The sequence below is a fragment of the Pristiophorus japonicus genome, chromosome 2 (assembly GCF_044704955.1).
Source record: "Pristiophorus japonicus isolate sPriJap1 chromosome 2, sPriJap1.hap1, whole genome shotgun sequence".
In the NCBI taxonomy this organism is placed as follows: Eukaryota; Metazoa; Chordata; class Chondrichthyes; family Pristiophoridae; genus Pristiophorus; species Pristiophorus japonicus.
Genome location: NC_091978.1, coordinates 109,157,646 through 109,173,237, shown reverse-complemented (window position 1 = coordinate 109,173,237; position 15,592 = coordinate 109,157,646). Strand labels below are relative to the sequence as shown.

Sequence of the window (15,592 nt, the reverse complement as noted above, 5' to 3'; positions counted from 1 at the left end):
GGACCGTCCCCATCCACCTCCGGCCGAGGAGTGTCGGCCCATCGCCTGCAACGACCCACAAAGGTAAAGTGTGCGCCTCGTGCCCGTGGGATACCTGCACCATCGCTCTGCCAAGAACCGTTATTAGTTCCCTGGTGTAGGTACGCAGCTTCGCCGTGACCGGGACCAGCTTGGGTCATGCAGCTGGGTTAATCCACAGTTTATCAAAAGTTCTCCGACTCATCAACGACGGACCCGAGCCCATGTCCACTTCCATACTCACTGGGACTCCGTTGATTTTTACTTCCCTTATCACTGGGGGCGAATCGTCGGTGCACGTATACAGTCCCAACACCTCATCATCTTCTCCCTGCTCCTCGCTGAACAGTGGATCATCCCCCATCTCCTCAGCCACATGGTGAGTCTGATTTCTTTTACACATATACTGAAGGTGGCCTTTAGTGTGGCAGGTATTGCACGTGTACTCTGCAAACCTGCACCGGTGAGCATCACGGCTTCCTCCACAACGCCAGCATGGTGCTGCTTGATTGGCCCCCCTCAACGGACTCTGAGTTCCAGGACCCCGAGGTCCGTGCTCTCTGCCCTTGGCAGAGCCACGTTCTGCAGTTTTGTCTGTGGTGGGCGCTATCCTGTGGACAGTGCCTGCCGGGTTCGAGACTGTGTGGATCATTTGCTTGGTGCTGCAAGTCGAGGTCATATATGCCCGGCTGATGGTGATGGCCTTTGTCAGAGTGACTGTGGGTTTCGTGGCTAGCAGCTTGTGAAGGAGGCCCTCGTGGCCAATCCCCATAATGAAAACGTTCCGCAAAGCCTCGTCAAGGTGTGCGCCAAAATCACATGGTGCCGCAAGTCTCCTGAGGTCCGCAGCATATTTGGTGACATCCTGGCCCTCAGGTCTGCAGTGATGGTAAAATTTGTATCTGGCCGTGAGGATGCTCTCCTTCGGTTTCAACTAGTCACGAATGAGTTCAGTCAGCTCCTCATATGACTTGTCCCTGGCGCTCCCGGGTGCCAGCAAATCCCTGACGAGACAGTAAACCTCATCGTCACAACTGGAGAGCAATATCGCCTTACGCTTCTCTCTCATTGCGTCTGTGTCCTCCGTCAGGTCATTTGCTGTGAAGTAGTATTCGAGCCTTTCCGTAAAGGCCTCCCAATCATTGCCCACGGCAAAATCCTTTAGCGAGCCCAGAGTAGCCATGGTTGCGTGGAGTTCGTCCGCTTCCTAGTCGCCAATGTAGTGTATGTAGCACACAAATCACTGACTCCACACGGTCTGGTGTTGATCTAACTGCTGTGACCTTCGTCCTTTATTGTTCAGCTCCAGAGTGCCTCTCAGGTGTGGTGGTCAGCCTTATATAGCGCCTGTTGCAGGTACTACCAGGTTTCCTACCACAGCGCCCTCTGTGGTGTGGCATAGTGCTTACATTACATTTAAGGTACTGGGACGATACACACATCATTACATAACAGATGTGGTAGGTGGAAGATTGCTGGTACACCGAACTAATACAGGATGAAGGCATCATGGTTGCTGCCAGGTTAGCGGGTATTGATCATGAAGAAATGCTGGGCGTTGTCACACACCAACCTCACATTAAATGAATGATAGCCTTTGCGGTTAGGGAAGATCTCAGGATTGTTATGCGGTGTCTGCAAAGCTATGTGTGTGCAGTCAATAGCACCCTGCATGATGGGGAAGCCCGCTATCCTGGCAAAGTCACATGTGCGCTCATCCTGCTTCTCTCTGCTCAGAGAGAAGAAATCTTAGTCCCTTCTCCTGGTGTAGAGAGCCTCTGTGACCTCCCGGATGCAGCGATGGATGACGAACTGTGAGATGTTAACGATGTCTCCTGCTGCAGGTTGGAAGGATCTGCTGGCAAAGAAATTGATGACCATGGTGACTTTGACTAACATCGGGAGGGCACTGTTCGTGCTGATTTCAAGTTGCAGATCTTGTTGCAGGAGATGGCAGAGTTCTGTGATACCTTCTTGGTGAATTGATATAAGTGAAGTTCTGACAATAGGTCATCGACCTGAAATGTTAACACTGTTTCTTGCTCCATAGATGCTGCTCAACATGCTCAGCATTTCCAGCATTTTCTGCTTTTATATAAGAGAAGTGCTCGCTGAAGACCCTAGGTGGGTAAGCCCTCCTGTTGAGCGCCCTCCTGTCCCTCTTCCCTTTGTGCGCATCTTCTCATCTTCTTCACTGCCCCGCTCCCTCCTCCAAAGATACTCGAGCATGAGGGGAAGTACCACTAGAGCCTCCATGACTGTGAGCAAGTGTTATGAGCAGAAGCCTTTGAATAAGACTGAAGTCGTTCTCCACTTGCAACAGCACTCTATGATACCTTGGAAATTTGAAAGAAGTTTATAAAGCTGCTGGAGTTGCAGAAAGTTGCACAGAGCCAGTCAAACTGAACTAACATGTTAGGTGCAAGTGATTGCTGATGATCCCTTTGAATACCGCTGCTGGAGCCTCCTTCCTGCTCGTCAACGCTTGCTCAGTTCGTCGTACTCTAGGCATGCTACTAAGTTTAACGGTGAACTCCAAACTCGCAGATCGGGCGTCAAGTGAGCGTTGCACACTCACTGATGTCACGGTGTGCATCATCTGCATGATTTTAGCGATCGCCAAAACCGGCAGCGCTGCCCCTCATCCGAAAATGGCGGCCTCCGCGGGATACAGAGCCAGCTTGCAGAAGTATGGTCGCCGCCATTTTTTCGCTCTAATCTGGCAATAACAGGTGACAATAAACCTCCCAATTTCTGGGTCTCAGACTCAGAGATGAGATTGCTACCATCTGAGCCACAGGTGACACTGCAATATTAATGATTGATGCATCAGTTTGGCTCAGGTGATAGTATTCTCACCTTTGGGTCAGAAGGTTAGGAACATAGGAACAGGAGTAGGCCATTCAGCAGCTCGAGCCTGTTCCACCATTCAATTAGATCATGGGTGGTCTGTATCTTAACACAATCTACCCACCTTGGTTCCATAACGCATAATACCCTTACCTAACAAAATTTGTGGATTGTTACAGCAATGAGGGAATGCTGCAGTGTCTGAGGGGCTGCACTTTGGACAAGATGTTAAACTGCAATCCATTTGCTTGTTCAGGTGGGTGTTAAATGATTTTATGGCAGCATTCAAAAATGAGCAGAAGTTCTTAGGATGTCGGGATGAACATTCTTTCATCAACCAGATTTCCAAAATATAACAGATTGAGTGGTCATTCATCTCACTGTTGTTTGTGGGCTAATGCTGGCTCAGAACATCTACTATGTTGCCTATGGAACACCATGTTTGAATTCCTCCCATCAGGTTTCCACCCCCTGCCACAGTACTGAAAAATCAAATTTTACTGTGATTGTTGTAAACTATTGCTCCTCGTCCTCTCAACCTGTTTGCAGCCTTTGACACGGTTGATCACAACATCCTCCTCCAACATTGGGTGGGACTGCACTCGTCTGGATCCATTCTTATCTATCCATTCATAGCCAGAGAATCACCTGCAATGGCCTTTCTTCCTGCTCCCACACCATTACCTCTGGTGTCCCCCAATATCATCCGAAAACATGCCAGGTTCCACATGTACACTGATGCTACTCAGCTCTACCTCATCACCATCATCTTGACCCTGCCACTGTCTCTAAATTGTCAGACTGCTTGTCCAACATCCAGTACTGAATGAGCAGAAATTTCCTCCAAATAAATATTGGGAAGACCAAAGCCATTCCATCTTCAGTCCCCACCATAAACTCCGTTCCCTAGCCACCAACTCTATCCTTCTCCCTGGCAACTATCTGAGACTGAACCAGACTGTTCACAACCTTAGTGTCGTGTTTGACCTCGAGATGAGCTGCCGACTACATAGCCGCGCCATCACAAAGGCCGCCTATTTCCACCTCCGTAACATCACCCGACACCATCCCTTCCTCAGATAACTCTCATTCATGTCTTTATTACCTCTAGACTTGACTATTCAAATACACTACTGGCCAGTCTCCCATCTTCCATCCTCCATAAACTTATCATCCAAAACTCTGCTGCCCGTATCCTAACTCGCACCAAGTTCTGTTCACCCATCACCCCTGTGCTCACTGACTTACATTAACACCCGTTTAAGTAATGCTTCAATTTTAAAATTGTCATCCTTGTTTTCAAATCCCTCCATAGCCTTGCCCCTCCTTTTCTCTGCAACCTTCTCCAGCCCTACAACCCTCTGAGATCTTTGCGCTCCTCCAATTCTGGCCTTTTGCGCATCCCCAATTTTAATCGCTCCATCATTGGCAGCTGTCCCTTCAGCTGTCCCTAAGCTCTGGAATTCCCTCCCTAAACATCTCTGCCTCTCTTTCTTCCTTTAAGACGCTCCTTAAAACTTACCTTTCATCTGCCCTAATATCTTCTTATGTGGCATGATGTCAAATTTTGTTTGATAACGCTCCTCTAAAGTGCCTTCGAATGTTTTACTTCATTAAAGGCGCTATATAAATGCTAGTTGTTGTTGTACTTAGAGTTGCTTAAAGTCTACAGCACAGAAACAGACCATTCGGCCCAAGTGGTCAATGCCAGTGTTTATGCTCCACATGAACCTTCTCCCACCCTGCTTCATCTAACCCGATCAGCATATCTTTCTATACAAGTTAGAGTACTCATTTCATGGCTGTGCTGGAACATCAGCGTACATTATGTGCTTAAGTGGAACGTGACATCCACATCCTTCTGACTCAAAGACATTAGAACTAATAGTGCCAGCCACTGAGCCAGTTGACACTTGTGGATCGTTTGTCTTTGGTGGTAACCCATCACTGCAGGGAAATCCAAGCCAATACTGCTTTCAAATGTTATAAATACTTTTCTCAGATGTTTCAGTCTTTAAATGTGTTTTCTGCTTGAACAGTAATACAGTTAACCTATTTCTAATACAAATTGCTGCCCATGTTAACGCACAAGATTTATCAAATTCATAAAACAACATGTATAATGAAAAACAACACAATATTGCAGAATATGAGAGTGGGATCATGGGGAGGATTCTGCTGGTTGAAATCATGTTGCATGATGTTAATAATGAGCATGTTCATGTAAGAATCTTCTGTTCACCATTTTAACAAAATTGACTGTTCATTTTAAACCTCTTAATGGCTTTAGTTGGTGATGAAAATTAACTGAAGCCCTTAATAACTGATGATTCCATATGAAAAGTCACAGCAGTAATTGAAATAAATTGCTATCCTATTTCAAAAACAGTGGTCTGGTTTTATTTTTTATTTTAGAAATTTCCAAATGCACCCTATTCAGAGCCCAGGCTGTCCAGTCTATCACTGAGCAAATGGTAAAGCTGATGCTTTAGTCTCTCAGTCAGCATTTTGATCACAGCTGTGAACATGTGCCCCTGCAGAGTCAGCAAGAATTTGCAGTGATGCTGGCTGTGTGCACAGCATTTTAAACAGTGGTATCTGTGAGACCAGCCAACTCTCTCTACAACATTCTGTTGTAGTGAGAGACAATACACAGTCCTGTGGCTTACCAATATTGTCACTGTAACAAATACTATGGTTCAAGTGTAATAAAGTTCAATGTGGGGAAGTCTGAGGTCCTCCACTTTGGATCCGAGAAAGACCAATTGAATTTTTTCTTAATGGTGAGAGAATAGGAGCAAATCAGCGAAAACTAATTAATTCTTGGGGTGCAGGTGTCACTGACAAGGCTGGCATTTATTGCCCATCCCTAGTTTCCCTCGAGAAGGTGGAGATGGAACTTTATGAAATACAATTGAGTGGCAGGTAAGTTGGTGTGAGACTGGAGTCTCATTTAGACCAGATAAGGAGAGGAATGCGCAAATGGTACAGCAACTTCAGGCAGCTGTGAGGTTAAACTCAAAAATCCAAAAGTTGCTGTCGCTCCCCCATTAACTTCGCAAAAATGGCAGCTCGCTATCTGGCTCACCACTGAAACGCACTGAACAGCGTGAAGTTGCTGTTTTTGCACAGTTGTTATGAATTAAACTCACCACAGAAAGTTAAGTCTTGCCCATTCCAGTCTAAGTGTGCCTTTAATCATGAGATAATTATTAATTACTGCCAATCAAGCTTTGTGGCACTAAAAATTAACTATTACAAGTGTGGAGTCTTATTCGTTCAATGTGTTGGAGATTTAAAAAATGTCAAATTAAAAATTAAAAATTATTTTTTACTTTTCCTATCTGTCTCTTTTTTCTCTCTCTCAGTTCAATCTTTATTTCCTTCTCTTCATATTTCTTTCATTCTAATTTATACTTTCTTCTCAGTCCTTGCACTGTTAATTTCATTATCCTTCAATCTGATTGGTTAAGGAAATACACAGTTGCTTGCCTTGTTCACTCAGGTCCCAGATGCCCTGTTTCCCTCATTGCAACATCATCAGCTCGCACTTTCAGCAGCATGCCACGCAAAAGATTTAAAAACATAAACGTGCAAAAGCAAGTCTAACTAACGGCAGACATCATGTCCTGCTACAGCAAAATTTAGCACTTCGGTACTTTTTTCTTTGTTGGCCTTTCACTTAAGGGATAGTTTGAAAAATGTTGCATGTGTCTGACTCATTTGTCATCTTCTAATAGAATAACAGGACATGGCAGCAGTATTTTTCTTTAATACTAATGAAAATAGTGGCTTTACCAAAAAATTAGAAATGAAAAGAAATGATATTTAATAGAATTTGCTGTATTGGTCTTTTTCTTCAGTGACTCTAGATTTTATCTGAAGTTCCTATAATTTTATACAAAATCATCCTCTTCATCAGTTTCCCTCCCACTTAAAAAGAAATCCATTCTCAAGTTTTCTTAACTCCATGCAACTAAGTAAGTAAGCAAGCAGTCGCCTAATCTCTGAATGGTACTGTGTATGCTGCTTGTTTGAGTCAATAGAAGGGATGCTTGTTTGTAGAGTGGAAATGGCCAAGGTCAAATTTTCTCCAGAGAGAGTCTCTGTCACTGTGACATTCCAAATAGCAGCCCTATTGTGACCTCGGAAGATTCATCACAAATATCCAGTGACAGTACAGAACCTTGCTTCACACTGCTGTGCGATTGGGACAGTATGATTTATAAAATGCCTACAATGTTAATGGTTCAAGATAAGGATAGGATAAGGATTTCATTTATCTGCAGCACAAATCTAAGTCCAATGCAAGATGACTGCAATCTTGAGTAGCAGGATCTAACTTCAATCCTGTGACTCAATTGTAAACTAGATGTTGGTGGCTCTCATCTTGAATAAATATATTTGAGATCAAACCAGCTAGTTTTCTGTCCTCCTCTATCTTCCGTTAATGCTAGTCTTTGAAATGTATGAAATTCTATCATTAACACTCAGGAGAAATAAAAAGAGAAAATGAAAATAGAAAATTTACATACTGTAGGCTGTGATGAAGAGGAAGGTGCTAATATGCCAATGAGACCTGAGGTAAGTGAGAGTCTTCTACCCTCAGATGTGGGCTCTTTGCACAGCTCCGTTTTACCCACTTTGGCATTGCTGGAGTAGGACCTGCTCAGCAGTTTATGGTGTTTCAGTCCATCTGAGTCCTCTGTCTTCAGAGTGCTGGAACAGGACTTGCTCAGCAGCTTATGTGGCTTGGGAACACTGTTGTGCTCACATCTGGGGTCACCAGAACATGTCCTGCTCAGTAACTTATGGGGCTTCAAAGGAAGATTTTCATCTAGCCTCATGGTGGCAGAACATGACCGACTTAAAAGTTTATGTGGCTTTGTAGAATTAGCCTGTTCAGCTCTGGGGTCACTGGAGAAAGAACGGCCAAGAGGTTTGTGAGGTTTAGAGTCGCAACCATCTTCCACCTTGATAGTATTGGAACAGTTCCTCTTTAACAGTTTCTGTGATTTGGGAATCCCATCTTGTTCTGGCTTCAACTTTGATTTGCTTTTGCCACATCCAGGTGGAGGATAACTTGGCGACCTAGAATTGAAGCAATACTATATTCAGTTTTAAATTTTAATATGCTTCTATGAATACAATGAACAACAACTACTAGAAACACTTTTGCATTCATTCAACTATAGAATAAAACTACAGCACATTAATCCAGCCCATTATGATTCTAACAACATTGTGCATACTTTATAAATTAGAATCATGCACTCAATCACCTTCATTTACATATAAAAAGGGAATATCCTTGTTGTGACAATGGACACATCAGCTCAGTTGATAACCACATGTACTTTACAACATATTACATTTTATAAAGAGCATTTAACGTAGCAAAATGTCTTAAGGCATTCAACAAGTGCAACATCAATAATAACATTTTCGATACCGAGCCACAGAAGGAGATATCAGGACAGATGACCAAAAGCTTGGTCAAAGAGATAGGTTTTAATGAGCATCTTAAAGGAGGGGAGGGAGGTGGAGAGACAGAGAGGTTTCGGGAGAAAATTCCAGAACATAAGAAATAGGAGCAGGAATAGGCCATTCGGCCCTTCAAGCCTGCTCTGCCATTCAATAAGATCATGGCTGATCTTTTACCTCAATTCTATCTTCCCGCACTATCCCCATATTTATTGGTTCCCTTAGTTTTCAAAAATCTATCAAGCTCTGTCTTGAATATTCCACTACCCTCTGGGTAAAGAATTCCAAAGATTTACAACCCATTGAGTGAAGAAATTTCCCCTCATCTCAGTCCTAATTGGCTGACCCCTTATTCTGAGAAAGTGACCCCTAGCTAGACTCCTCAGCCAGAAAAAACATCCTCCCAGCATCTACTCTATCAAGCCCTTTAGATATTTATATGTTTCAATGATATCACCTCTCACTCTTCTAAACTCTAGGGAATATAGGTCTAGTCTACTCAATCGCTCCTCATAGGACAATCCCCTCATCCCAGGAATCAGACTAATGAACCTCCAAGGCAAGTTTATCCTTCCTTAGGTAAGGAGACCAAAACTGTGCAAAGTACTTCAGATGTGGTCTCTCCGAGGCTCTATATAATTGTCGTAAGATTTCTTTACTCTTAAATTCCAACCTCTTTATAATAAAGGCCAACATACCATTTGCTTTCCTTATTGTTTGCTGTACCTGCATGGTAACTTTCTATGATTTATGTACAAAGACTCTCTGGTCCCTCTGAATAACAACATTTCCCAGTCTCTCACCATTTAGAAAATATTCTGCTTTTCTATTTTTCCTACCAAACATCTCACGCTTCTCCACCTATTTTCCAACTGCCATGTTCTTGCCCATTCACTTAACCTATCTGTATCCCTTTCCAGCCTCTTTGCACTCACCTCACAGCTTACTTTCCCACCTAGCTTTGTATCATCAGCAAACTTGGATAGATTACACTTGGTCCCTTATCCAGGTCATAGACTCAGAACTTATGGCAAAGGTTGAAAGCATGGCCATCAATGGTGGAGTGATTAAAATTGGTATGCATGACAAGGTCGTGTCTGACCACAAGAGTGGCAGTGAAATAAATGGGCCATCAATAATGCCATGAGAGGCACTGATACTCTTCTTGGGAGGAGCTTTTTGAGATGCATTTAAAAGCTGGGTGCTGGAACTTGCATCGGGCTTGAATGGGGGTGAGCTGAGCTCTCAGACTAGCAATGTGGTTTTGAAATCTTTCTCCAACAACAGGAAATATTCCCGTCAGAATGACGGTCAATGATATGTCCTTGTTATACAGTATAAATGCACACGAGGCCCATACTTGAGAGAAGGTCACTCTGTGGCCAGTTGCCTTTATTGCCAAGACCTCAAGTGATGAAGGTGGGTGGAGCTTCCCCTTTTATACTTGAAAGTCCAAGTTCGAAGTGTCTCTCACAAGTTCACCCCTTGTAGTCAATGTTCTCAAGGTGTACAACTTAGGTCAGCTTATACATGGGTTACAATGATAGTTGAATACATGACATCACTTCCCCCCAAAAGTCTTATTGGGATCACAGGTTAAGTCTCTCTGGTGGTTTACGCTCCCTTGTAGAGCGCCTGAGTTGGGGCTCCGGTTGTTGGGCGCTGGCCTGAGTGTCTGCTGTTTGCGGTGCCTCAGGCCTGTCTGGACTGCCCACAGTGACTGGGCTCTCCTCCACTTGGTTCCGGTGTTCGGTCACCTCTGGTGGAGTAAACTCTACGTCGTGTTCTTTCTCTGCTTCTTCTATGGGGCTGCTGAACCTCCTTTTAGTTTGATCCACGTGTTTGCGGCAGATTTGTCCATTGGTAAGTTTAACTACCAAAACCCTATTTCCCTCTTTGGCAATCACAGTGCCTGCAAGCCGTTTGGGCCCTGCAGCTTAATTAAGGACAAAAACAGGGTCATTGACATCAATACATCGCGCCCTCGCATTCCTGTCATGGTAGTCACATTGTGACTGACGCCAGCTCTCAACAATTTCTTTCATGGTGAGTTGTATAAGGGATAACCGGGTTTTGAGCGTCCTTTTCATTAGCAGCTCTGCAGGTGGAACTCCTGTGAGCGAGTGTGGTCGGGATCTACTGGCCAACAGGAGGCGTGATAAGCGGCTTTGTAGGGAACCCCCTTGGATTCTGAGCATTCCCTGTTTGATTATCTGCACTGTTCGTTCCACCTGGCTGTTTGAGGCCGGCTTGAACGGTGCCGTTCTGACATAGTTGATTCCATTGCCTGCCATGAAGTCCTGGAATTCAGTGCTTGTGAAGCACGGGCCATTGTCGCTGACCAAGACATCCGGTAGACTATGGGCGGTGAACATTGCCCGTAGACTTTCTACCGTGGCAGAGGATGTGCTTGAATTTAAAATGGCACACTCAATCCATTTGGAATAGGCCTCTACTACAACCAAAAACATTTTTCCCATGAAAGAACCTGCGTAGTCCACATGGATGCATGACCATGGCTTGGCGGGCCAGGACCGGGGCTAAGGGGGGCTTCCCTGAGTGCGTTGCCCAGCTGAGCACATGTGTTGCACCTGCGAACACAAAGTTCCAGGTCTGCATCTATCCCTGGCCACCAAACGTGTGACCTGGCAATTGCCTTCATCATAACAATGCCCAGGTGCTCATTGTGAAGTTCTCTGATAAACACCTCTCTGCCCATCTGGGGCAGGACTGCTCCGTTTCCCCACAGCAGGCACCTATGAAACGGTTTAAATTCCTCAGGGCATTCCCGTACGTGGCTGCCCAGTCCCCATTCAGGACACATTTCTTAACTAAAGACAGTAGCGGGCCTTTATTTGTCCAGACTTTAATCTGTCACAGGTGAGCTTTCACTTTCAAAAGCTTCAACAGCCATGACCATCTCAGCAGCATGCTCAGTTTCAGTGATGGCTAGTGGGAGCCTGCTGAGTGCATCGGTGCAGTTTTCAGTGCCCGGTCTGTGCCGAATTGTGTAGTCATAGGCGGCTAACGTGAGTGCCCACCTCTGTATGCGGGCCGATGCATTCGCATTTATGGCCTTGTTGTCGGCCAACAGGGACGTTAGGAGTTTGTGATCTGTATCCAGCTCAAATTTCCTGCCAAACAGGTAATGGTGCATTTTTTTTTTACTGCATATACACATGCTAGCGCTTCCATTGCTGTCATCCCGTAGCCCCTTTTTGCCTGGGACAGACTTCTGGAGGCATAAGCTACCGGCTGTAACTGACCATTGGCATTCACATGCTGCAACACACACCCGATCCCATAGGATGACGCATCGCACGTTAAAACAAGTTTCTTACACGGGTCATATAACGTTAACAGTTTGTTGGAGCATAACAAATTGCATAATCTATCAAAAGCCCTTTCCTGGCTGTCCCCCCAGACCCAATCGCGACCTTTGCGCAGGAGCACATGTAGCGGCTCTAACAGTGTGCTCAATTTGGGAAGAAAGTTACCAAAATAGTTCAGGAGACCCAAGAACGAACACAGCTCCGTCGTGTTACAGGGTCTGGGTGCTCTCTGGATCGCTTCCATTTTGGACGCAGTAGGTCTGATCCCGTCTGCTGCTACCCTCCTCCCCAGGAATTCTACCTCTGCAGCTAAGAAGACGCACTTCGCCTTTTTCAGTCACAGCCCTACCTGGTCCAGTCTGCGTAGCACCTCCTCCAGATTGTGGAGGTGTTCTTCAGTATCACGACCCATGATGAGGATGTCGTCTTGAAAAACCACCGTCATTGGAATCGACTTGAGAAGGCTTTCCATATTTCACTGAAAGATCGCGGCAGTCGAACGAATCCCGAACGGACATCTGTTATACTCAAACAACTCCTTGTGTGTCGTGATGGTGGTCAGCTTCTTCGACTCACTCGTCACCTCCTGGGTTATATAATCTGAGGTCAGGTCCAATTTTGAAAAAGGTTTGCCACCGGATAGCGTCGCAAAGAGGTCCCCCATTATTGGTAGCAGGTACTGGTCTTGGAGTGACACCCGATTGATGGTGGCCTTGTAATCGGCACGTATCCTGACCGACCCATCCGCCTTGAGCATCGGCACAATCGGGCTCGCCCAGTCACTTAATTCGACTGGCGAGATGATGCCTTCCCTCAGCAAGCGGTCCAATTCGCCATCTATCTTTTCCCGCATTACGTACGGCACTGCTCTGGCCTTGTGGTCCGGGTTTATGTGAATCACTACCTTGGCCCCCATGAAAGTGCCGATGCCAGGTTGAAATAATGAGTCAAATTTGTCCAGGACCTGAGAGCATGATACTTGTTCCACAGAAGAAATTGCATTGACATCGCCCCATTTCCAGTTCATGACAGCAAGCCAACTCCTCCCCAGTATTGTGGGACCATCCCCCGGGACAATCCAGAGTGGCAACATGTTCTCCGAATCTTTGTGGGTCACGACTACCGTGGCACTGCCCAGCACCGGAATGATCTCCTTTGTATATGTCCGTAGCAGTGCGTCAATCACCAATAATTTTGGCCTCCTGGCCTTGGACACCCACAACCTTTCAAACTGTTTGATACTCATCAGACACTTGCTGGCCCCCGTGTCTAGCTCCATTAATATTGGGATGCCATTGAGGAGCACTTTCATTATTATCGATGGCATCCTGGTACATGAACTGTATGTGTGCTCCACATGAACTCGCTGAACTTCAGCTTCCAACGATTTCCCCCAGTATTTATTTGACCTCGTAGGGCTTACATCGGGCCCGTCCTCCTCGTACATCAACCTGGCTGCAGGCTTCTTGCACATACGTGCCAAGTGACCGCTGACGTTGCAGTTTCTGCAGATATATTGCTGATACCTGCAAGCTCTGGCTCGGTGTTTGCCTCCACACCTCCAGCATGAGCTGGCGGCCCCATTGTTGGAAACAAAAGATCCATTACCAGTCGATCGTCTCTTACTGTCTCTGTAACTGTCCTTAAGCGCACCATTAACAGGTGTTGATGGCCCCATTACTGGCCGCATTGTCCATTGCGATGGCATGAATCGCCGTTCAGCTAGCCATTGTCTCTGTTGAACTCCCCCTTTGGGTTCGACTACATGCCGGGGCATGTCCGATTGCCCTTGTCTGCCTAGAGAACTGTGTGCCACGTTAACAATGTTGACTCCCTGGTCGTTTGCCACATTTGAGCCAAGATTTTTGTCATACATCATTCTGATCTCTTCCTCCCCTGAGATAAATGTCTGGGCTATCAGAGCCGCCGCTTCCAAGGTGAAGTCTTTGGTCTCAATCAGTTTCCTGAAAACCCCAGCGTGCCCGATGCCCTCAATAAAAAAGTCTCGCAGCATCTTCGCTCCGCATGTATCTGGGAACTTACATAGGCTCGCCAGTCGCCGGAGATCTGCCACGAAGTCAGGAACGCTTTGCCCTTCTCGCCGCCGGTGCGTGTAAAACCGGTGTCTCGCCATGTGCATGCTGCTCGCCGGTTTAAGGTGTTCCCCGATCAACTTGCTGAGCTCTTCGAACGTCTTGTCTGCTGGCTTCTCTGGCGCTAGAAGGTCCTTCATCAGGGAGTATGTTCTGGATCCACAAACCGTCAGGAGATGAGCCCTGCGTTTGTCGGCCGAATCCTGTCCCAACCATTCCTTCGTGACAAAATGTTGCTGTAGTCTCTCAATAAAGTCGTCCCAATCATCACCAATACAGTACCTCTCTTCTGTGCTGCTAGTGGCCATGCTCGCGTGGTTTAAATCCCAGTTTCTCGTTGCCAATGATATGTCCTTGCTATACCGTATAAACGCACACGAGGCCCATACTTGAGAGAAGGTCACTTTGTGACCAGTTACCTTTATTGCCAAGACCTCAAGTGATGAAGGTGTGTGGAGCTTCCCCTTTTATACCTGAAAATCCAGGTTAGGAGTGTCTCCCACAAGTTCACCCCTTGTGATCAATGTTCTCAAGGTGTACAACTTAGGTCAGCTTATATATGGGTTACATTGATAGTTGAATACATGAGAATCAAGACTTTTGAGAAACTGCATGTTCAATTTGTGCTGGTGATAGTAATGATAAAACCACTAAATTAACAGGTTATTAGAGGAATTAGGAGCAGGCAATGCTCTGATGGATAGCAGAAGATTATGAGGTGAATAAATAGCACAGAGCTTGTTGAACAGAATTGAAAGTTATTGGCCTCGGGTTATGATCTGGCCGTGCCCTCCAACAATGCCCACCAATTATGGAATTAATGGGAGTACACCTCACTGACATGGGACAGATGAGTGCAAATGGCTCAATGGAATTTCAGCCCCATATTATTCAGACTTGTAAATGTCGGCCATTTAAAAAAGATTGTACTCCCAATGTGGTGCATCATCTGCCAAGAGCATGAATTGGATTGGCCTGAATTTTTCATCATTTAATATTAATTTGTAAGCTCAGAAAATATACCCCATGGAACCCCAGTTTCCAAACTGAGTAAGCTCTAACATTGACAGATTTGTCCTTTTTTAGCATTCATGGCCAAATGTTTTGGAAACTATAGCTATGGAAAGAGTCACAAGATACAGGACTACTTCTGCTGGAGCAGGGAAGACGAAGGGGAGATTTAAGACAGATTTTTTTTGAATTACAAGGGTTTTGATAGTGTAAACAGGGAGAGTCAGTGACAAGTGGTTATCAATTTAAAATTGTCACAGAGTTAAAAGAGAGGTTAGAGGATATTCCTTTATATAGAGGGTTGTTGGAGAATGGATGCTTTGCCACAGGAAGTGGTTGAGGCAGAGTTTATTGCCTCTAAACAAAAAACAGATATTTGAAGCAGGACTAAGTGGGTGGGGTGGGGGCGGGGGGGCTGGTGGTGCATGAGAGCAGGGCAGCGAGGTTAGTTTTGGATCACACTAGCAAAGAGCCGACACAGACAAAATGGGCCGAAAGGCCTCTTTCTATGCTGTTTAGATCATCTCATTGCAATCTGGTAAATTTTTTTTTATTGGGGAAGAGATAGATTCAACTGAATGATATTCATTTTTTTGAATAGAACTTAGAAAAAAAACCCATGTTAACTCCTATTTGTTAATTGTGTCATTAGCAATGAACATTGTTAGCCTGCAGAATCCACTCTTTTGTGGAGTATAAATCTGGTGGTCTGAGAGTGAAGGGGTAAGAAATTGGGGTGTAACCGTTTATTCCGCTCACTTCCCCTCCATCCCGACATCACTCTTGTAAGCGTGCCTCTGGGGA

General features: G+C 45.4%; 1 protein-coding gene across 1 annotated transcript in view; it reads right to left on the bottom strand.

The window, feature by feature from the left end:
* The window catches only part of parp8 (poly (ADP-ribose) polymerase family, member 8), a 616,987-nt gene that overhangs the window by 170,650 nt on the left and 430,745 nt on the right, over positions 1 to 15,592 (bottom strand). Inside the window, exon 12 of the mRNA XM_070862515.1 lies at positions 7,404 to 7,959. Coding sequence (XP_070718616.1) covers positions 7,404 to 7,959 — 556 coding nt within the window. The remainder of the gene's footprint in view (positions 1 to 7,403; positions 7,960 to 15,592) is intronic.